This window comes from Podarcis raffonei, chromosome 1 (assembly GCF_027172205.1).
Source record: "Podarcis raffonei isolate rPodRaf1 chromosome 1, rPodRaf1.pri, whole genome shotgun sequence".
NCBI lineage: Eukaryota > Metazoa > Chordata > Lepidosauria > Squamata > Lacertidae > Podarcis > Podarcis raffonei.
Genome location: NC_070602.1, coordinates 103,069,104 through 103,091,404, shown reverse-complemented (window position 1 = coordinate 103,091,404; position 22,301 = coordinate 103,069,104). Strand labels below are relative to the sequence as shown.

General features: G+C 41.8%; 1 protein-coding gene across 3 annotated transcripts; it reads left to right on the top strand.

Annotated features, from left to right (window-relative positions):
• The first annotated feature begins 9,611 nt into the window (after positions 1-9,611).
• NMI (N-myc and STAT interactor) lies at positions 9,612-21,373 on the top strand. 3 transcript variants are annotated; one of them, XM_053406487.1, is made up of 11 exons: positions 9,612-9,652; positions 13,011-13,085; positions 13,187-13,261; positions 13,416-13,484; positions 14,010-14,168; positions 15,577-15,693; positions 16,284-16,446; positions 17,294-17,400; positions 18,120-18,306; positions 19,466-19,572; positions 20,640-21,373. In XM_053406487.1, exons 1-11 carry the CDS (start codon positions 9,635-9,637, stop codon positions 20,841-20,843), a joined length of 1,281 nt encoding a protein of 426 aa, XP_053262462.1. In that variant the 5' UTR covers positions 9,612-9,634; the 3' UTR covers positions 20,844-21,373. The 3 variants fall into 3 exon arrangements, with proteins under 3 accessions (XP_053262462.1, XP_053262480.1, XP_053262472.1); XM_053406505.1 differs by lacking the exon at positions 9,612-9,652 and adding an exon at positions 9,671-9,837; XM_053406497.1 differs by lacking the exon at positions 9,612-9,652 and adding an exon at positions 11,804-12,579.
• Positions 21,374-22,301: the final 928 nt, after the last annotated feature.

Below are 22,301 nucleotides of genomic sequence, written 5' to 3'. Positions count from 1 at the left end.
TGAAAACAAAGCCCACTTTGTACTGGACTGGGAAGAATTTCCACCTGCAATGAGTTCCTGTTCCACCCACAGAACATGTGGATAAGTGGATGTGTTTGGCAGCAGCCAGCAAAAAGCCCCCAAATGGAGGAGTCTGGGGCAGGGAGGCGTTGAGCTGGCCCAGGACCTATTGGATCCTGAGCTGTGACAGAATCAGACATGATGTAGATCTGATTAGTGTTCTAGCTCCATGCTGACACAGCGATTTGCCCGCCTTCTCACCCTTCTGCACTGGCTGTCCTGCATGGCAGGGCTGTGGGTGCAGCAGTGACCCTGAAAATCCATTAAGCCCTGGTGGGCAGCATCTACTATTTAGAATATGGCTTCAGACTTCTTGACTTGAATCCTCAAGTCTTGATCGTCCTCAGCAGTGACAGAAAATGATCTTTCATCCATCACCGACAAGGAGATGTGCCAGCTGAGCTGTCCCTATACTAGGAATTTGTGCAACTCCCGACAGAGATATAAAAACCATTTTTCAGATTTTATGGAGAAGCATGCATGATGATTCATGTGATCTCCCTTTCACCTTTGTACCTACATCGTCTAAAGTTGTTTATGCATGTTCACCCACATGGATGCGTATATACAAACAGTGAAATTGGAAAGGACACAAAATCCTGTATGTATGTTGCGGTCTTCAGTATTTTAAAACGCTTTTTGTTTAAATCTCCCCTCTTTGAACCCCAAATATCCAGAAATGGTTCTAAATTGAGGGAAAGACTGGTGCTTTAGTTTAGCTGTCTCGGTTACCATTAAGGGGACTGTCATGGAAAGTGGTTATGACCTTTCAAAGGATAGGGATGGGGAAACTGGTCAGTTCAGTTTGTCTTAAGTTCTTCACTTTTCCACAGAAGTTCTGTTCTCCATGCTACCACATCAGGGCACGAATTATTTTAAACACGCCCTCAGGAAATTTCAGAAGCATTTTAGTTTGGATTTTTCCTGATACACACATTGTTCTATGCAATTTTGCCTGGTGTACACATTTTTGCAAAATATGCGTTTTGATGTACTCTTTATCCTAGTTCAAGCATTTCTGTGCAATTACTTGGCTGGGGAACTGCACTGCAAAATTCAGGGAAGTGTCAATTGAATTTCTTCCCCATACCTATCAAAGGCTCAGGGAGTCATTAGTGTCTTTTAAAATAACTCTCAAGACTTGGAAATCTCTCTTCTTGTCTTTGGAATGTGACAACCTTCAGCTAGTGGGAGGGTCACTGAAACCTTGAGCATCAGTTTGGATTTGGACACAGGGAGAGTGTCAGAGACCTGAGAGTTTTTAGCTGGTGATAAAACTCGCCTTGATGTGCAGTTGGAAATGACTGCAGTATTGTGCCATCTGTGTCAGGAGCTCATTTGCTCCCAAAAGGGATCTTAACATTAACAAATGTTACAAGAATACGCAAGGTCTCCAGTACTTTCTTGCATCCCAGAGGAACAAAACCGTAGAGTGATGTTCCTTTACCATTTGGAAAACAAGAGAATGCCTAACATTACACTCCTTTTCGTTAATTGTTTCCAGCAAAGATACTGGTGCAGAATTCAGTTGAGAATATTGTAACATGGATCATTTGGAAGTTGAGTACATATGTGGGCATTTTCCCTACTGTTATCTGGAGTTGTGCTCCTTTCTTTCACCGCAGCAAATACATACCATGGGAAGAGTGTCTGGCTAAAGCAGCAGTGCATGAGCCAAAGAGGTGTGCCAGCCCTCTCCATCAGGCCGTGTCCAATTGTCCATCACTTGACATCATACAAGTCCACCCCTGGTTGTTCCCTTGCAACCGGGGCTTTACCTTTGACACTGTTTGAATGAGATCAGATGCACTTGGAAGCTGTCACCCTTGGCACTGTTTGACTATGGCATCTTATGTCTACTCTTCAGTATGGAGTCTACTCTTGAGTATGGCCTAGTTGGGTGTTCATTCTTTGGTTGCTATTTTTTTCTTTGGTTAACAGAATTGAGAAGAAAGAATTATTGGTGTTTTATTCTTTGGTTAACAGCCTTTCATACTGGTCTACTCTTGGTTCCTCATTCACTTTATCTGGTCACAGAAAGTTCATTCTTCCCATGCATAATGACTCACAAGGGCTGATAAAGCTTAAATTAATACGTCACCACCAACGCATTGTACATGGTGCAGTAAATCCAACAGACAGCTGAGGTTATCCATTGCAGATAATATCTCTCAATTTCTTCCTAACCCATTTGTTTTTCTCTCTGCCCTCTCAAAGCAATTCCCAGCACTCTTAACAAACAGGTTTCCAGAAGTCTTAGAGGAAATCCATGTGCTTTAAAGGCATGTGGTGGAGACTAAGTCAGTCTACACATTATCCCAACTGCATGGAAGCTGCCAGTGGGAATACTCAGCTTCCTTACTGTAAAGGCTCCATAAGAGGATACAAGGCAGGCCACTGGTGCTGGCTCAGTCTCATTGGTCATTCGAATATTTCTCCAATTCCCTTGACTCCAGTTACTCCCATATTGGAGCAGCCAGAGTGGTGTAATGGTCTGAGTGTTGGGTGAGGACCTGGAAGATCAGGGTTCAAATATCCACTTCGCTCCCAAGAAGCTCATTGGGTGACCTTAGGCCAGTAATTTTAGAAAAGGACAATGGAAATTATATGTGAATGCCTTTCTCATAATCCAAGCCATAATGCAAACAAACCATCCAAAAGCGCACTCTGAAGTTGTCCATTTACAACAAGCCACCACCACGACCACAGCTGGTCAACCTATCAACAGCTGTCAGCCTGTCTTAAGGATACTAACTTTCCACCTGAGTTATGTGCAGAGACTTGGGCTCTGTGTTCATTCCACACCTATGGAGACTCCTTGGTGCGCATCAAGACTCTTGCTTTTCTTTTGTCACAAATGGGGGAAAACCCTTCAGGTATGATTCGACTGTTAGGTTTCAGTATTCAGTTGTGGACACTCTCTTTGAGGGTCCATTTCATGGGTCCAGGAAGAGGATGACTTTGGGTGGGGTTCATCATGTTAAAACCTCTTTTCTATAGTTAGCTTGGGCTCCCTTCCTTCCTTCCCTGCACCTGTGTTGTTTTCCTTTCTGTTTCTTTTTAAAAACTAAATTCAGTTATGGATCATAGGGAACACATCACTATAGACTTCCCTTCCTAAGCCCAATTCAAGAAAGCCTCAAAGTTGCAGGCTTCAGGGACCTACAGGGTTCAGATAGTGCCAGCAATCCAACCCAAGGAACTCTTGCCAAGTCTGGTGCAGGGATGGGGAGCCTGTGGCCTGCCAGATGTTGTTGCTGAGCTCCAGCTCCCATCAGCTGCAGCCAGCGTGGCCAATGGTCTTGCATGATGGGAGTTGTAGTCCACTGAAATTGAGACAATTATTCAAGCTCCTCCTGCAGTTATTTGTCCCATGGGCTGTGTACACACTATACCTCTATAACCCATTCAAAGCACATTCTCTCCCTCAAACATTTCTGGGCACTGCAGTTTGTTAATTGTTGCTGGACACTATAATTCTGTGAGGACTAAACTGCAGTGTCCATAATTCTTTGAGGGAAATAATGTACACAGTTTGCTTAATAAATCAGCCACCCAGAGGCAAACAGCCAACACAGGAGGGCCCATGCAAGATCAAGACCATGGGTAGGCAAATTAAGGCCCAGGGGCCGGAGCCGGCCCAATTGCCTTCTAAATCCAGCCAGTGGACGGTCCAGGAATCAACATGTTTTTACATGAGTAGAATGTGTCCTTTTATTTAAAATGCATCTCTGGGTTATTTGTGGGGCATAGGAATTCATTCATTCCCCCCCCCAAATATAGTCCAGCCCCCCACAAGGTCTGAGGGACATTGGACTGGTCCCCTGCTGAAAAAGTTTTCTGGCCCCTGATCAATACCTTTGTGTGGCGGGGATAAGTGACTGTCCCTGCCACTATCCTGATCTGACCAGGTGCCACTGTAAGTTTTCCTCACATTATAAATAGCAAGGAGAGGGAAGGAGGCAATTCTCATGGGGACTGTGGCATGGCAAAGAGGCAATGCCTCCCTCTCTCACACCATGTTTCAGCTCCACCTCTCATACCCTGCCTATTGGTTGAAAAACAATCAGACATGCAGATACAAACCCATATGAGAAGCATCATGTCTAGGATAGCCGTGAACTCATTAATTATCTGACGTCCCTTTTACCACTCTGATACCACACTTTGAGGTTTAATGTTCCTTTGGGACTGCAAACAGAGGATGTAGAGAGATAAAACAAACCGGAAAGCATGGACTGATTCATTCTTCTAGGATAGCTAAACTCCCTTCACAACTTATTCACTAAACTGTCTAGCTGATCAGCTGAGTCAAGGCTACTATTTCCAGTACCCCAGAGTTTATAAAGCCACCAATGATTCAAACTATTGCATGCTTGAATATTCACCATGAGGAAAGGACACCTCCCTGACATGGAACACGAGTATGGGGCATAGCCCTGCACAGGGGTTCTGTCTGAACGTGGATTAACAGCATGAGTAGGGGGTCACACGCACCAGCCCTGCCCTCAACACCCCCTCCGCTCCAACCCGACTTTGCCATGTTAAGTTGAAAGGGCTGGAGGGTGAATCTATAATAATAATAATTTATTATTTATACCCCACCCATCTGGGCTGGGTTTCCCCAGCCACTCTGGGTGGCTAAGCACATTCCAAGCACATTCAGCTGATCAGGTTTGGGGCATCCTCTCTAGACTTTCAGTATTTTGTAGCAGTGATTCAACCGAATACCAGAACTGCACGTTTGCATAATTAAAGTGCTCTATCCACTTTAAAGGCCTTTTGTGGGTTGGAAAGGGATGGGGAATTGCACTGAAAAGTGTGGGGCTGAACTTTTCTTTCTTTCTTTGGCGATCACTCGTAGCGGAGTAAGATTGTCTTCCATAAACACGGTTTTAACAATGAGTCCGTAAGTGACTGTGGGGGCCAATTCTGGATCCACATGTCCTTCCACAGTGGGGACATTGGTTTCCAGATGGGAGTTGATCACGGTGTGGATTTGCCAAGCGTGCCTTCCTCTTAGCATGTTTCTCCCTTGCGTCCCAAGTTTGAGTGTCTTCAGAGCCCATGACACCTTTGGTAAAGGCTGTTCTCCAACTGGAGCACTCGCAGGCCAGTGTTTCCCAGTTGTCAGTGTTTATACTATGTTTTTTTAGATTTGCCTTGAGACAGTCTTTAAACCTCTTTTGTTGACCACCAGCATTATGCTTTCCAGTTTTAAGTTCGGAATACAGTAGTCGCTTTGGAAGATGATCATCAGGCATCCGCACAACATGACCAGTCCAACAAAGCTGATGTTGAATAATCATTGCTTCAACACTGGTGATCTTTGCTTCTTCCAGTACACTGATATTAGTGGGACCGAACACACTGGCAGGATCACCGTATTGGCTCAGCAGGTGAGCACCGCCCCTCTGCCTGCAGGTAAGCAGCAACTCACATGCCAGCAGGTTAAGCTAGTACTTCTGCCCCACCACACTGCCCCCTACTGGAAGACAGGTAGACACCACACAACATATACAATTTGATCTTATTTGTAGGGCGCTCTTTTTGTTTTTACGTTCCAGTTTTGTTTTGTCCCGTGGGAAAAAAAGAAGAGAGCAAGGCAGGCAAGTCAACTTAATGTTTTATGTAACTTACTTGTTTTAGTATTTTAGAATTGTAAGCTGCCTTGGCAGAAAGGCAGTATATGCATTCAGTCTATCCATCACTCAGTACTGGAGCCATGGAAAGTCCGGTGGAAGCGGGATGAAGCTAATGGAAACTATGGGAATCTAGAGCTTCCTTACAAGATTTTGATGTGCCATTTCTTGCAATCAACAAGATTAGCCTTTCCAGTTGAAGGAATCCTTGCTCCAGCCTTAGAGGATCTTTTTTTAAAAGAGAAGTTTTGAGTTTTGCATTGGACCATATAAAAAAGACAGTCATGGTTTTTATAATGATTTAGCCACATGTGGAAAGAACAATTCACATGCCTGTTTTTCTACAGCCTGCAAAATTACATAATGCTTTTATCATGTGTCATGCATCTTGGGTGTTTCCGCACATTTATCGTCCAATTTCCTTCCCATTCACAAATTCTTGATACAGAAGTAAGGTCTATGTTCCTAGATTCCATTACACGTTTCCCCCTGAATTGAATCTCACATCTGCGAATAGGCTGGTTGCATAATAAACTGTTTGCTGCAATGGTGTGGTTGCTTTTTGTTTTGTTTTTAAGCATCCAGTACATTTAACTTTTTGGTTGAAATTGTTGTTTTGGATCTGTCAATAGGAAATACACTTTGTAAATGTTGTCCTGCAGGTTGTGGACTCTCCTTCCTTGAAGGTTTTTAAGCAGAGGTTGGATGGCCATCTGTCAGGGATGCTTTAGCTGAGATTCCTGCATTGCAGGGGGTTGGAGTAGAGGACCCTCAAAATCCCTTCCTACTCTGAAATTCTATGATTCTATGAAAAATATGTTGCCTTGGATCATGATTCTATGCACGTTGACTCAGAAGTAAACTCAAGTAAGTATGATAGGGCCTTTGTTGTTGTTAGTTTCATAACAGTTTTTTTAAAATATACTTTTACAAAAACAAAACCCACAAACACAAAAAGCACAAAGATTAATTAGAGTAGCAAAGAAGGCTTTGGGTGGGAAATTGTAATTAAGACCAGATAAACGATTGAGAGGGAAGGAACCCAGTGGTGGTAGCAAATTGCCCCAAGATTTGATATCTGTGTTGAAGTAGAACAGTCACTTCTCTTGCAGATAACAGTTTACAGCCAGAGATGGCCGGACTGAAATTTGAATAGCTCAAGTAGTGAAGGAGGGTAGAATGATCAGCTTTAAACAACACATTTTAAAATCAAGAACTTTATGAAGAGTATTGCACAAGACACCATATATATCAGCATCAGAAAAGGGGTGGGGAATGGGGAGGTGATGTGTCACTTACTTCCAGTGACAAATGGGCTAACTATAGCTGTTGACACACAACTGCATTCTGAATTTCTACTGAAAATGATGCACTAACTGGTTGGTAAAGCTTATTGACTTAGCAACAAAACACTGGAATGTTGGGAAATGTGGGTTCCCTGCAACATAAGCAATTCTTTTGGGACATGGTCTGGATCCTGCGCAACAACTACTAACGGTGCATCTTTCTATTTTTGGAAGCTGCCTTATGCCTAGCCAGATTATTGGTTCATCTTCCATTTTCTACTGATTGGCATTAATAGGTCTCTAGGGTCTCAGGAGGAGATCTTCCCAGTCTTGCTATCAACCTGGGATCCTTTTAATTGGAAATGTTAACTGGGAATTGAAGGATTCAGTTGTTGGTTTCAGTGGTGTTTGCTGACCTGTAGCCTGAAAAACTTTTTAAATATACTTACTTAGGTTGCAATCCTAAACGTGCTTACCTGGGAGTAAGACCCACTGACCGAAAAAGGGGTTACTTTTCAGTAGATGGATGTAAGATCGCACAGTTAGCATTTCTGGGCATAATGCAATGCAATGAGAAGCTGACTGCTTACATATAACAGCTACTGTACTAGGTAGAGGCCACTTTGGATTACTTGACTGTGAAGCAGGTTTAAGAACAATTCTATAGACACAAAGGCCCAGTTTGCACTCCTCCTTTCTACCATGCAAAGTAGCACTTGAAATGGATATACAATGGTACCTCGGGTTAAGAACTTAATTCGTTCTGGAGGTCCGTTTTTAACCTGAAACTGTTCTTAACCTGAGGTACCACTTTGGCTAATGGGACCTCCCGCTGGCGCTGTGTCGCCACCACACGATTTCTGTTTTCATCCTGAAGCAAAGTTCTTAACCCGAGGTACTATTTCTGGGTTAGCGGAGTCTGTAACCTGAAGCGTATGTAACCTGAAGCGTCTGTAACCCGAGGTACCACTGTATCACACAGATGTCTGATTAAGCTTAACACCCAATTCATGAAATCTCTCCCTCTTAGCCCGGTATTGTTCTGATTGGCAAAAGTCTCAGGTGTGCAAGGTCTTTCCCATCACATAGTACCTGATACTTTTAAAAACTGGAGATGCCAAGCTTTGGATTTAGGATCATCAGCACAAAAAGCAGGGGCTCAACTACTGAGCTACACAGTTTCTGCTCATAACATGATGCTGTCATTACAAAAACAACAACCACAGCCCACACCTTCTTTTAATTTATTGTCTTCTATCAATGAACCCAAGGCAACGGCCTTGTGGTTCCCAGGCAGTCATCATTTCATCCAAGCCCTGACCAAACCCAGATCCACCCCGGTGTGCCTTCAGATCGTCAAACAATCGTGATAAAGGCAGAAGCCAATGGTTTGTATTACTATAAGGCAGATTCCTATGTAGAAGTTCTGTTAGGGAAGGGGAGAGGGTGTTAAAAGTTTTCAGTTTAATGTACGTAAAATGCTGTGTTTGAATGCACTGTAGTTAAAATGCTGTAAAGGGAGGCTTACCTTAGACAAAAGGTAAGCCTCTATGGCAAAAGCGCCGGAGAAGGCTGGTATTTCTCCATTTCTGGAAACGTGAGCTGCAGAACTCTCACAGGAGGAAACTGGAACTTGAGAAGCCTTGGGGGTGCTTTTTGGAGATGACTGGTGGTAGTAGCCTTAGCAGGAGCGGTTACAGAGCAGCTCTGCAATGATACACAGGCTTAGGAACTTCCTCTGAGGCCAGAGAGAGAGAAAAGTTTATGCATAAAGGACCGAACCCCATTGCTCTTTTGCAATGTGTTGTTACATTTATCAATTCTTGTTCTGCAGTAAAGCTTTGAGACTCATTCCTGTGGTGAGGAGAATTCCTTTCTACACATGGGTCAAAGAAAGGATTCCTAAGAAGCTAATGGTCCAGCTCTCACTTCCATACATCACTACTGATCGCCGAAGAATTGATGCTTTTGAATTATGGTGCTGGAGGAGACTCTTGAGAGTCCCATGGACTGCAAGAAGATCAAACCTCTCCATTCTGAAGGAAATCAGCCCTGAGTGCTCACTGGAAGGACAGATTGTGAAGCTGAGGCTCCAGTACTTTGGCCACCTCATGAGAAGAGAAGACTCCCTGGAGAAGACACTGATGTTGGGAAAGATGGAGGGCACAAGGAGAAGGGGGCGACAGAGGACGAGATGGTTGGATAGTGTTTTCGAGGTTACCAGCATGAGTTTGACCAAACTGCGGGAGGCAGTGGAGGACAGAGGTGCCTGGCGTTCTCTGGTCCATGGGGTCACGAAGAGTCGGACACGACTAAACGACTAAACAACAACAACAAGAAGCTAATAATCCCATTTGAGTGTGCTTCTGTGTATTTGAACATCGCATAATGGGAAGTCAGGTAAGCACATTCCTTATGTGAATGGGGGGGGGGCGAGGAGAGAGACCATCTCCCATGCTCTACCTAATAGCTAACACCTCCACTAGTAGAGAAATAAAACCACCACTAATCCAATCTCCCATTTCCTCTGATACGAAAGTCATCGCCTCCGCGACTTATCCCCGCCCTCCCTGCACGTGACTTCCAGTCAAGGGGGCTGCAACTTTCTGCTTTCGTTTCCTGGCGATCCTCCCTTTGCAGCTGGGGATGCAAAGTTCAGCTCCTGTAAGTTGTGTGTCTGTGTACGAGGAGAAACTTTTGGGACAAGAGCCTGTCGCGTTATCCCCCGCCCTCCCCATCGCGCCCTGTTTCCAACCCTACCAAGCAAACCCGCTTCGGGGAACTCTTGGTGGTGATTTGCTTTTTTTTAAAAAGCGAAACTAAAAGTGGTTTCCTCTCGCAGGAGGACGGTGGGTGCCTCCGGCTTTTTGCTGGTCGATCTCGGGAAATATCTTCAAAATTTGAGAGGTTCCAAGTGCATTTCCCTGTTCTAATTTTACTCGTCTTAACTTTTTTTTTGGGGGGGTCGCTTTCTGCGCTTGAAAGCAACGCAGCTGATCCACAACCCTGGCTGCTGAGGTGGAATCCAAATACAGCAACTGACCTCTCCTCCCTTCCCGAGCTTTGCAGTAGAGACTAGAAAAGGGGGAGAGGGGGGATCCCCAGACTGGAGCCCCCAATCCTGGAGTGCCACCTCCGCTGCTGAGCGGGGGGGGGGGGGCAGGAAAAGCGCGCAAGCGTGAAAAGGTCCTGCAATGAGTAAGAATTATTACCTTGAAACATTTGTTTCCCGCGGGAATGACACACGGTATTCTCAATTTCTACAGTTGGGAAGGTTTTGCAGTAACTATAAAATATTATTTTTTGCTACACATAGTACTGTTGTTGTCTTTACGGTAATCTCCGTTTGCTTACAAGAGTGGCTTGGGAAATCCTGCCAGATGGGCGGGGTATAAATATTGTTGTTGTTGTTATTTTTTCATCATCATTATTAACCATGTAAAGGAAGGTGTTATTGCTGCAGGAAAACAAAATAGAGAGAACGACTTGCCTTCCAAAATCACCTACCTAAAGGTTTCAGGGTTGGTAGTGACAATATAGTCATAGAATTAAAAGTTTATGCAATTCAGACAAAAACAAGAAAAGTGACTTGATGATGATGATAATAATAATTTATTATTTATATGCCGCCCATCTGACTGGGTGGTCCCAGCCACTCTGGGCAGCTCCCAACAAAAAATTGTAAAAGCACAATACAATATCGCATTCGAAAAACTACCCTGAACAGGCCTGCCTTCAGATGATGATGAGATATTGCCTCCTATATTAGAGGGGTTCACTCAAGCATCTCGTATGTTAAATTCATATGTGAGGGGAGTTTGGAGGGGGGGGGTTTATGTTGCCCTACCCACACCAGCCATGCCATCACCACACTCCTACTGCTGACCACACCTTTATTAGCCATGTGAAGGGGCCGTTTACACAGAACAATATTTATTTGAAAGCTTTAAGCCGCATTGTAAATCATTTATGCAGAACAAGCTCTCTCACACACATATCTGCACAATTTATTCGGGTTGCAGAATTGGTCTTATTCAGGGAGCAGAATTTCTGTTACCTTGTTCAGTATTTGGATTTTCTTCATGTACGGCGCATTCCCAATGAAAGTCTTGCTTTGGCAGATATATATTTTGGTAAAGACGGCTCCTCTGAAACACTTTGCAACCTGCAACTGCCTAGCTCTTTCGCCGTCCAATTAGCTGTATGGCTGGAATTCATCTCAGGCTCAACTGAGTGGATCACTAATTCCCATGGGTGTACAAAATAAAAATATGCATGATTCTCCCCTCACATGGAGGAGTCCTCTGTGGCTACATCAGTAATCCAATTTAAATTAAAAAAAATCATTGATTTTTAGCCATCCTGTCTAATAGCTATGTAAGTACATGTACATTTACAGTCTGCAAATCTCATATTGACCCAGGTTGCATGTGAAGCAGCTAGCTAGATTGATTGTTGCAAGTTAGCCATCTTGCAAGCTAAGGAGTCTCTAAGCTCCAGAACTCCCTGCCTAAGGAGGCCTGTTTATTCCTTTTGTTGGTCTTTCACAGGGAGCTGAAGGCCTTCTCCTGTAAATGAGCCTTCAGCGATTTGTCTTCAGTCATGCTGATTTCTTATTGGATGATTTTTTTAAAAAACAACAGATTAATCACAACTCTGTTGGTAGGAAGGGAAACTGGTTGCTAACTGCTAACGGCGCCTGTTTTTATTTATTAACTTTTTCATATCTGTTTTTGTATTTTTTAATATCGTTATTGTTAGTGAAAGGTGGAACTTATATTGGATAAATAAATAAACACAACATGGTATGGGAACATAAACAAATGTGACTGGTAAAGAATATCAGGTGCTTTGACTGGATTGCTATTAAATATTCCGATAGGATGTGTCTTGTTAAAATAAACTTCATGTTCCAGTGGATTTAACACGTCAGACCTGCTCAAATGACAATTGCACTATGAATATGCACTGATGATGCCATCATCCATAAAAAGTTCTATTTTCAGATGTAGTCTCTCCTCATATTCTTTACATTTATTCTAAAACAAATGTTTGCTTAAGTGTCATGTAGTAGTGGAAGGTGTTTTGAAAAAGGCTGGACAGAGCTTTGGAAATTATTCTGAATGTCCTTAACCGTTACTTACAAGGCAACAGACAGATTACCTCATGATCTTTTCCTGTCTAGGTTTTAATGATTCATATTGAATGAAAATCTATTAATGAATATAGAGAAGGTCTTTTCTCAGCAGATTTGTGTCACTAATCTGTGTTGTGTCTCATGTGGATAAGAGCTTTTCAGTATGAATTCAGTACTTAAGATATCTTGAATTAGGGCTACTATAAGAAAAATGTCCACTGAAGGTTATTTTGTCAGAAAAGTGCATAACGAAGTAAAAATTGTGTCAGGGAAAAGGTAGTTTTTTGATGTTCTTTTTTAGATGACCGGGGTGCTGCTGGGTGCTGTTCTGGGCCCATTGTTTCTCAGCACCTTTATAAATGACTTGGATGAATGGTATTGAGGGGATGCTTATCAAATTTGCAGATGACATCAAACTTGGAGGGTTTGCCATTACTGTTGAAGACAAAATCAGGTTTGAATATAACCTTAACAGATTGGAGAACTGAGCTCGAACTAACAAAATGAATTTCAATTGTGACTAATGTAAGGTTCTGCACTTAGGCCAGAATAATCAGCTGCACAGATATAAAATGGAGGTCACCTGGATTGCCAGTAATACATATGGAAAGGATCTAGGAGTCTTAGTATACCACAAGCTTAACATCAGTATGATGCAGCAGCAGCAAAAAAAGTGAATGGGATGCCCAATGTATGTCACGGAAGTAAGAACATACACTAATGAATTGTCTAGGATTGCTTCTTCAGAAGCAAACTTCAATATTTATTTAACTTCTGGCATTCATTGTAATACACAGGCATCCCTTTATTGAGTAGTCTTCTAGTTAAAAGGTTAAGGTTTGCCCCACCCTTTTTCATAATATGTATTTCTGACTGTGTTTGTAGAATATGGAGGAAAGTGAGATTACAGGAGCACTTGTAAATGAGACGGAGAATGTTAAAGAACCAGATAAATTAAAGGTAAGTTCTTGAAGTGCCAATGCAGTTCCATTTAAATAGCTTAAAGCTTGCAGCCCAGATATTTACAGAGTGTATAATTGTGTATTTGTACCATTTCACAGAGTATGGAGAATGGTGAGCCTCCAGGCACACTTGGGAACAAAACAAAGCACCTTGGAGAACAGGAAAAAGACAAAGTAAGTTCTGTCGCTGGTCCTTGTGCAGTTTCATTAAATAAAGATTATAGTTTTAATTTGTAGGTGTCTCCCACTGGATGGAAGTGAGAATTAAACCAGACTTATTGCTTTAATGGATGGATAGATTTGGTTCTGATTAACTTTTGTTTTGTAGACTACTGAGGAAGGCCAAGTTGAAGACCAGCGTGTCACAGAGGCGGAAAGGGAACGGCAAGAATGGGAGGTAAATATCTGTAGGTTTTCGTGCCATTCAAAGATGGCAGCATGAACCTAATGCATAGGCTATGTGGAACCCTTTTCCAGCCCTTGGGTTGGGTTTCATTTCCATGTGAAGAGCCAGGGGCTGCATGTCACTGGTGGGAGGAGCTGTAAGCAAAAATGGGCAAGACCTGGGGCAAAAATGGGCGGAACAATAGGTGTGACTCTTGCCTTTGTAGAGCAGGCTACATTCCAGCCCCACAGAAGCCAGAGGGTTCTACGCACCTCCATTCTTCTTCTAGGCAAGCAAAGAGTCATTACAATACTATAATAATATATTCCAGCCAGGCAAAAGCATTCAAGGAGGGTGAAGAGCAGAGCCCTATGACAGGTATGGCCCATGGCCAAAGGCTGGATAGAGAGCCCTGGAGGACGAGGGACCCAGCCCCCCAGACCTGAGGTTTCCCACCTTCGCTGCCTGCTGCAAGCAGCCACATTTGTTTAGAAAGCCTTCCGCTGAAACCGTCTTGACTTCTCTTGCATTGCAAAGGAGAAGGTTGCCAAAGCTGAAAAGGAAAAGGCCGAAACGCTTCTTTCAAAACTTGCTGCCGATGAGAAGAGGTCCCGCTGCCAAGAGGAGTTCACAAAGCTAAAGGATCAGGAAAACGAGGCACTGAGGGAAAGAATGATGGTGCTGGAGAAGCATCAGGTAATATAGATTTGTATTAGTTAGCTGCCTTTTTGCATCTCTATCCTGAGGTGGCAGTGGTGTTGTTATTGTTATGCAGAACCTGTGTCAAAATGTTGCAGTGGGGAGTGCTTCCTGCTGTGGATTAAAGCAGGTCAGCAGCAAACGTTACAAATTCAAAATATAGGAGAGTGAAAGATAGAGGCGGCTGCTCATATCGTCAATTTGGCCCCTTCCCATCAAGTAACAAGAGAGCCTATTTGTACTGCCATTATTTTAAGCAAATAGCAAAATAGTCAATATGGGGAGCCTCAATCCTGCGTCTTTCTGTGGCTTGAAAGCCCAGCATTTGGGGGCTGGTTCTGGCTAGTTTGCAATGAAGGAAAGTTACTCTGCACATGCTTAGGAGTACAGTGGTACCTCGGGTTACAGACGCTTCAGGTTACAGACTCCGCTAACCCAGAAATAGTACCTCGGGTTAAGAACTTTGCTTCAGGATGAGAACAGAAATCGCACGGCGGCGGCAGCGGGAGACCTCATTAGCTAAAGTGATACCTCAGGTTAAGAACAGTTTCAGGTTAAGAACAGACCTCTGGAACGAATTAAGTTCTTAACCTGAGGTACCACTGTACTCAACTTCTTAAAACTCTTGTTCATGTCCCAAGAGAGGTATTTAAACAAATTTGAGAGCTAATCTATAAAGAAAAAGAGAAAAAAAAGATTTGGGAGTAACATCTTCACTCTCATTAAGATCTGAGTGTTTGTTGTACACTGGAATACATTTTGATTGAGACACAAACTATCTTTAAACAAGGACAGAACAACTAAATAGAGCAAAAATCAAGCAACAGGAATATTGTGACCCATTCAAACATTATGGCCACCATGTGGACATTGCTGGCAGTGCTTCCACATGGCATAATGGGTTCTGTAGAGCAGCAACAGAAACAATTGCAATATGTGACTATGACATTTAAAAGGCCTTTATAGTGTTAATTTAGGAAACCAAGCAGTACAGAAGCTGGCTGTTCCAAAGTTTAAATATAATCAAGGTTTGTCTGTTTGGGCTACAGCAGTCTTCTCTGTCCTGGTACAATCCAGATGTAGTTGACTACAATTCTTATCAGCCCCATCCAGCACAATGAATGGTCAGAGGTTATGAGGCTTGTAGTTCAAACCATCTGGAAGGCACCAGATAAGGGAGGCGCATTCGGACCTAGGAATACTTTTTCTTGAGGGTGGACAAGAGTCTAGGAGATTAAATCAAGGGAAACTTTTATAGTAAATATTAAGCAATATTTTGCTTACTCTAACTGCTTGGTTGTTGTTGGCATTCAGTAAAACGATTACCTTTGAAAAACCATTTCTACCTCCCAGCATCAGCTACCTCCCATTGACAGATATTTAAATCTTCTCTCACATTCTGCAGGAAGAACTTTCCTTAATAAATTCAAAGAATACTGAGCTGAAAAGGGAAATTCAGGTCCTTAAAGACAGGCTTGCAGAAGAGAAAGCCAAATGTGGAGAGGTTGCACAGAGATATCGGGTAATACTTATATTTCATTGTTGAACCTTCAAAGGGACATAGCTGTATTCAGGACTGTGGGTGAGATGTTGCTGTAGCTGGGCTGCCTAAGGCATAAGAGACAATATTTTAAACTATTCCGATTTCAAATTTTCCTGCATGCTTGGGTAGGCTTTGCAACTCCTCCTTGTATTTCTGAATTTGTAGTTTACTACAAGTTAACACCCTCATTACTTCCCCCCTTGCAACTTCGTTAGGAGCAATTACTACTTATGCACTTAAAATTGCCTAATTTTTTACCAGTGCATTGTACAAGTGTGGCCAGTGAGCAAAAGAGCCCAGCTATATCAGACCAAAGGGTTATCTAGTCCAGCATCCTTTTTGCAAAGTGACCAAGCAGATACCTATTGGAAGCCCGCAAGCTGAACAAGACTGGCCACTGGCCAAAGGTTCCCGGTCCTGTTAGAAACTTTAGGAACAAGCAGGCACTATGGGGCCTATATGCCAGTGAAACCTTTCATCCAATAAGTATAGCATTTTGGGTTTTGCTGTGTTTTTATGAACAATGACATAAATTGTTTTTATCTTCTGTTTGGTTTCTAAAATACCAGCTCAAAAACGACATACCTGAGAAGAAGATGAAGTTTATGCGGTTGGAGAATATCAAGGATGAGAACATGTATATGAACATAACCTGCCTTTTTCACATAGCGACAAAAATCCCATTCAGGCTAAGCCAAGGAGAAGCTCTCATCACGTTTGAAGAGGAATGTGGTAGGAAATGTGCATTCATATATATGAATGCTAATTTTTTTTTTTTAGCAAAGAAGTTTGGGTTAAGCAAGCACTTTCATTCTTCTGGCAGGAAAAGCTTAGGACTAATTAATATGTTCCCAGTCTGCTACTTATTTCTTCCTTTATGTCAGCCAAGTCTGGGCCAAGACGTTGAGCAAACTGACCACACGACCCTGCTGTGAAGATATAACAGTAACCGACAATTGGATGCCCTTTAGTGGTGCCCCAAATCTGCCACCTTAGGCAGCTGCTTCACTCTTCTTTATAGGGCCAGCAGGATATTCATAGTGTAATGGCTAAGCTTTATGTCAGAACCAGGGAAAGAAGCATTGACCTATAAAGTGGTCTGCAAAATTATTTAAAATCAGTACAGTCAAACCTCGGTTCCCAAATGCCAAAAACCCGGAAGTAATTGTTCCGGTTTTCAAATGTTTTTCGGAAGCTCCTGCAGCCAGTCAGAAGCCACGCCTTGGTTGTCAGACGGGAATCTGGAACGGATTACATTCACCTTTTGACATCATGGCTTCTCAGCTAGGGACCAACAGGAGGAGTCAATAATTATTTAATAATTGTTTAAATAATATATTTTGCAGAGGGGGGGTGGGTGGGGCAGAAAATCTCCTTAGGGGTTGGATATGACCCATAGCCAGCCTTGCCTTTCACACAAACTTCTGTGGCATAGTGCAAGCCAATTCCTCACAATTTTTGATTACTTGACTCCCGTGAGCTTTTAAAACCAAATGTATATATGGCCAATTTTTATGTATGAATTTGTTCTTTAGTTTTATACTTAGTCATGGAAAACTATTAATATGCTGTCCTTCAGTTGCCCAGGGACTGATCCAAAAACACTGCCATAATGTGAACTTTGAAAGTAAGATGATAGCTATGAAAGCTCTGCCTGTTATCCTGGAGAGGGGAGTAACATTTGAGGTAAGTCAGTGACTGTGGTTTTTAAGTGTTATGTGTTGGTGAGTTGAACTCTCAAACAAAAGTTTTGTTGGTGGTTGCAATTCTATACAGAGTTACTAAAGGATAAATCTTTTTGAACTTGGACTTTCAGAAATATGAAGGCCTGGGGAAAACAGGAACATTATAGAGAAATGTCCATCCCACCCTTCTGTTTTTTAAAGGGTAATTGTAAAATGTGTTTTTTAAAAAAAATCCCAGTGAATTTTCATTTTCCCCCCTCTGCACATCTCTCAGGACTTGCATTTGAGTAAATCTTCCACAGAATCAGGTTGTATCATATACATTGCAGACCTGTATATGACTGCTCAGAAGTAATCACAATTGAGTTCAATGTTACTTACTCCCACAGAAGCAAATATAGGATTACAGCCCAAATCTTTTAACGTATTTTTTTGCATAGTATACTCTAGTGAAGCAAAATATTGGACCTATTTACTTACAGCCTTCTCAGCTCGATATGTGAGAAATGTATTTAATGCCTGATAGTCACAGTGATGTTTGGTAACAAGTATAAGTTCTGCAACCTTCTGCCACCCATGGTATAGCAGATAAGGAGTGTGTTCTTGCCAATGAAACCCATGCTATGGTCATGATATGTTTTGGACTTTTTGCTGCTGTAAATGAACATGGCTACAGTTCTGGATTTTATTTCACACCTGTAATTTTGGATTGTTTTGCAGCTCCATGCTAAGATCTCTAGAAAGCAGATTAATGTTTCTAACATCCCACACCTCAACATCCCACCAGAATGGATGAGAGATAAGTTGGAACTGAATTTGTACAAAGCTAAACTGGGAGGAGAAGTGCAGAATGTGACCTATGACCAGCAGTCCCAGATGGCCCTCGTTACATTTGGCCAGCCAATAGGTGATTTCTGAAGCATTGTGCAAGTTAACTTTACAGAATCTGATCCCCTTTTAAGTGCATTGCTTTTACTTCGACATTGTTCAGTTGACTGCAGATTTGAGCATCATTTGATTGTTGCAAAACTGATCTAAGATGAATTGACACCAAGTACTATCTCCTGTCTCCCCCCCATTGGTAGACTTATAACACAGTCTATTGCAGGATTACTTAGAAGTAGCCCTATTTAGTTCAACTGATATTCCCTACCACATTCATATAGAATTGCAGCCTTAAGAATAAAAAGGATATCTAGCAATGTTACCTGAAATGCATTCAGTTCCAAACCACATTCTTCTGCACTGGTGAATGTTTTTTATTCATCCTAGAAAAGAAAAAGCAGATGTGCATTCCATTTTACATCTTTCTTATTCAGTTGTGCAGTTGTACACATTTTTAACCCCTGCCCTAGCAGTTAACCATTTAAAAAATGATGCTTGGTTTTTATATCACTGTAAACAAGGGGGGTGTTTATACCCCAGATGTGGTAGAAACCGTTAGAAATGAATAATAAAATATGTATGTTCACTCAGAAGTAAGTCTTGGTGTGTTTATAGAGTGTTTGAATTGTTGTGTCCTTCTTGGGCACATTTCCTAGCAGGGTGGCCAAATAATATATGGAGATATGTGCTCCTGCATCTTTAATAATGATGTAGAAGCAGGAATGTCAGCAGTTATTGCTTGTCCCTGAATATCTTCATGATATTCGTTATTCTACACAATGGTTAGTGTAGCATCACTCTCTGGCTACCCTTGTTCCTTCTGATTTCAGGCTGCAGTCGTATTCACACTGAACCTAAGATGAAGTCCCATTGAATTTAGGGGCCTACTTTTGAGTAGACATGACTAAGAGTTCACTAATGGTGCCTCGTAATGGGACATTTAATCATTGTGTTTACCTTACAGTCTTAGTATGCTCAATCCCCAGGTAAATATACATAGGGTTACAATATTTGTCATCAATAAAGGTTGCCCAATTAAAGTACATATTAAAATATTAATTTGCAAGTTTGGGATTTTATTCTGTATGAAAACAATAGGGTTTTCTCCCCCCGCCCCTGAAGTTCAGTACTTGGAATAAACTGTATTTCTTCATCACATTTCTACTGTTTTTCTCTCCTAGCTGCTAACAACATTGTGAGATATGGAAAATGCCCTTTCCGTACAGGTGAAAGGACTCATTTTGTCCTGGTTTCTCCTATCATAGAGAAGACTCTGAATAGATTTCAGGTAAATGGATCATACCCGTTGCGCTGATTGCAGTTAGTAAATGAATGGTAGACTTGCAAGTATTGTGCCACGATCCCAGTCTTTACTGGCAAGTAAGTCCTACTCAGTTCAGTGGCACTTCCAGGTAACTGTGATTTGTAATTATAATCATAATAGTTAAAGCCTACTTGTCTCACTTTCCAGAGAATCCTTTTCTTCACAGAACTTAACACAAAGAGGCTGTGGTGTCAAGTAATGGGGAGTGAGAATTAAGAGCTTAGAAGCGTTCTGAGAAACAAAGCATAGGTTTGAGACCCTTGGATTTTAGCAACGTTGCCACGCCATGTTTGAGATCCTCAACATCACGTGTGCGAATATAAGGAAGTACATATGACACGTCATCCAGAACCTAAAAGGCACTTTCATGAATCTTGGGCTGGCACATTTTTTTTCTCTTCTGCTTTTAGTGATTTCACCAAGGCCCCAGTCTTGATTTTTCCTAACAGAATTAGGTTGCCATTTTTATCAAGCAGCCAAAATGTGTAAGTACATTTTATTCTGGCTAGTTAGCAACCCTACAGGACAACAATTGGTTTACCTTTAAAATTAGACACAGGCATTACTTGCAGCACTCAAAAAAGACAAAATAATTTTTTATTATTTTTTGCATCAATGGGTACTTGCCTCCCAGTCCAAATAGCTTCAGAAGAATGATTTTTGTCTGGACGAAGGCAGGTGGGGGGGGAAAGGGTTAAACTTACTAAATAAACACTCCCACAGAGGCACTACTTACATTTTAAAACAAATGAAAGGATGCTTAGAGCAAAGAGCATCTAAAGTGACTATATTGGCTCTTAAGGACTAAAGCCTAAAGGTTTTGCCTGCATAAGTGGGATTAAATGGGACTTACTTCTGAGCAGACATGGTTAGGATTGTAGCCAAAAGTACAGGTTTATAGTTTGTTTTAAAACATCAAAAAAAGGGAAGGAACACATGACCTGCTAATACCAGTATTTTCACTCCACCAATTTATATATTCCTTAAATAAATTTGTAGTCACAAGATGTGGTGTGTTTTTCTTTTGTCAGATATTTTCAGGGATTTCCAGGAGAACCATACTGCTAACAGGAATCAAGGCAGAAGAGGATGATGATGATGAAAGTGTGCAAGATATGATTGCAATCCACTTTCAGAAACCTAGAAATGGTGGTGGTGAAGTGGAAAATGTCAAATTCGTTTCACAAGGAGCCAAAGTTGCTTACTTTGAGAATGATGCAGAGAACGTTATATGACAGAGGATGAAGTTGAACTCGACTTTCCATTCTGCAAAGGGCTTCACAGAACAATAAACATGCTCTGTATTTTATTTTATTTTATTTTATTACACTGGATGGTGTGCCTGCTTTTTTTCTAAATCAAAAGTCATTTTTCACAGATAGGAAGGTTCTCCTCTGATCCAGCAAAAGTAATGACAAACAGTGCAATCCTATCTATGCATGTTTACTTAGAAGTAACTCTCACTGTTTTAAATGGGGTTTACTCTGAAATAAGTGTGCATTGGTTTGCTGCCTATGTTCATCAGACTGTAAAGAACACATCACTAGGCAAGCACTGATTGATCTTAGCGCCACAATAGGAAACAAACCCCAACAGAGATGATGGCTGATATAAGATGACCACGAGTCCTTTACAATCTCAGGAAATTCATTATATACTAAGTCTTTAGAGTCAAAGGTTCATTGCAGATAGCTAATATTGGATCCTAGATTGCTGTTATGGTCAATACAATATAAGTGCTCATAATAAATTGGTGTGTTTCGAATAGATGTCTAGTGTTTTCTTTCTTCCTACAATCTAATTAATGAACTTGGGACTGGATTAAATTATTTATTTCTCTCTCTGTGTGTGTGTATGCACATATGATATATGTGATATGATAAGGTGTGTGTGTCAAATACATTACCTGTAATAGGATACATGTAGAAAGCAGAATCCAATTAAATTACAAATCATTGTCAGAATAACTTTCATTAGCAAAGGAGAATCCAAACAGCCAAAGTCTGAGTAAAGCCCAACTGAGGTATAAAATCATAAAGAGATAAGTCAACCTGGCCGCCACTGCCTTCCAATGTTTTTAGCCAATCCAAATTTTGATTGATGCGTGAGTTCCTTGGGCCCCAGACTCTAGGAACTCCTGGGGTCCTAAAGAACTGTTTCTCTCTCCCCTTTAGTGCACTTTTTCTGCTTCCTTCATTTTTCTAGTCCTTGAAATCCCTTCCTTTCATCTTACCAACCAATACACATCTTTCCTCTGGTAGTTTTTGCCTGAGAGAAGGTACTTCCTACAAGTTATGTTCTGCAAATGCTACTATACGATAAAGGTTATCATCCACACTTTTGCTTGAGCCGTGTTTTGATCGCATTGTGTGCTGAATAATTCCCCGGGGTCTGAGAGCATTTCCTGTCTTTCTGAGGCTGTTCCTTGCTGCTGATGTCTATTTTGTTAATATTTAAAATCTCCAAGGAGCTTGAGGTGATGTCAATAGTTCTCCCCCTGCCCATTTTACCTTTTCAACAACCCTGTGAGGTAGGTTAGGCTGAGTGTGTGTGAGGGAAACTGGTTTGATAGACTCAGTCCTGGGACTTCTTGTGGAGAACGAAGGAGTTTTGGATGCAGGGGGTCCACTACACACCCACCCATCCTGTGTCTGCTGGAATAAGGAGCTTCTTGTGGGCATACTGGGGTCTTC

Excerpts from the sequence above, each read along its gene's own strand:
- NMI (XM_053406487.1), top strand. Across the intron at positions 13,086-13,186 it reads AAGAACCAGATAAATTAAAG|AGTATGGAGAATGGTGAGCC; the intron begins GTAAGTTCTTGA and ends ACCATTTCACAG. Across the intron at positions 18,307-19,465 it reads TACATTTGGCCAGCCAATAG|CTGCTAACAACATTGTGAGA; the intron begins GTGATTTCTGAA and ends TTTCTCTCCTAG.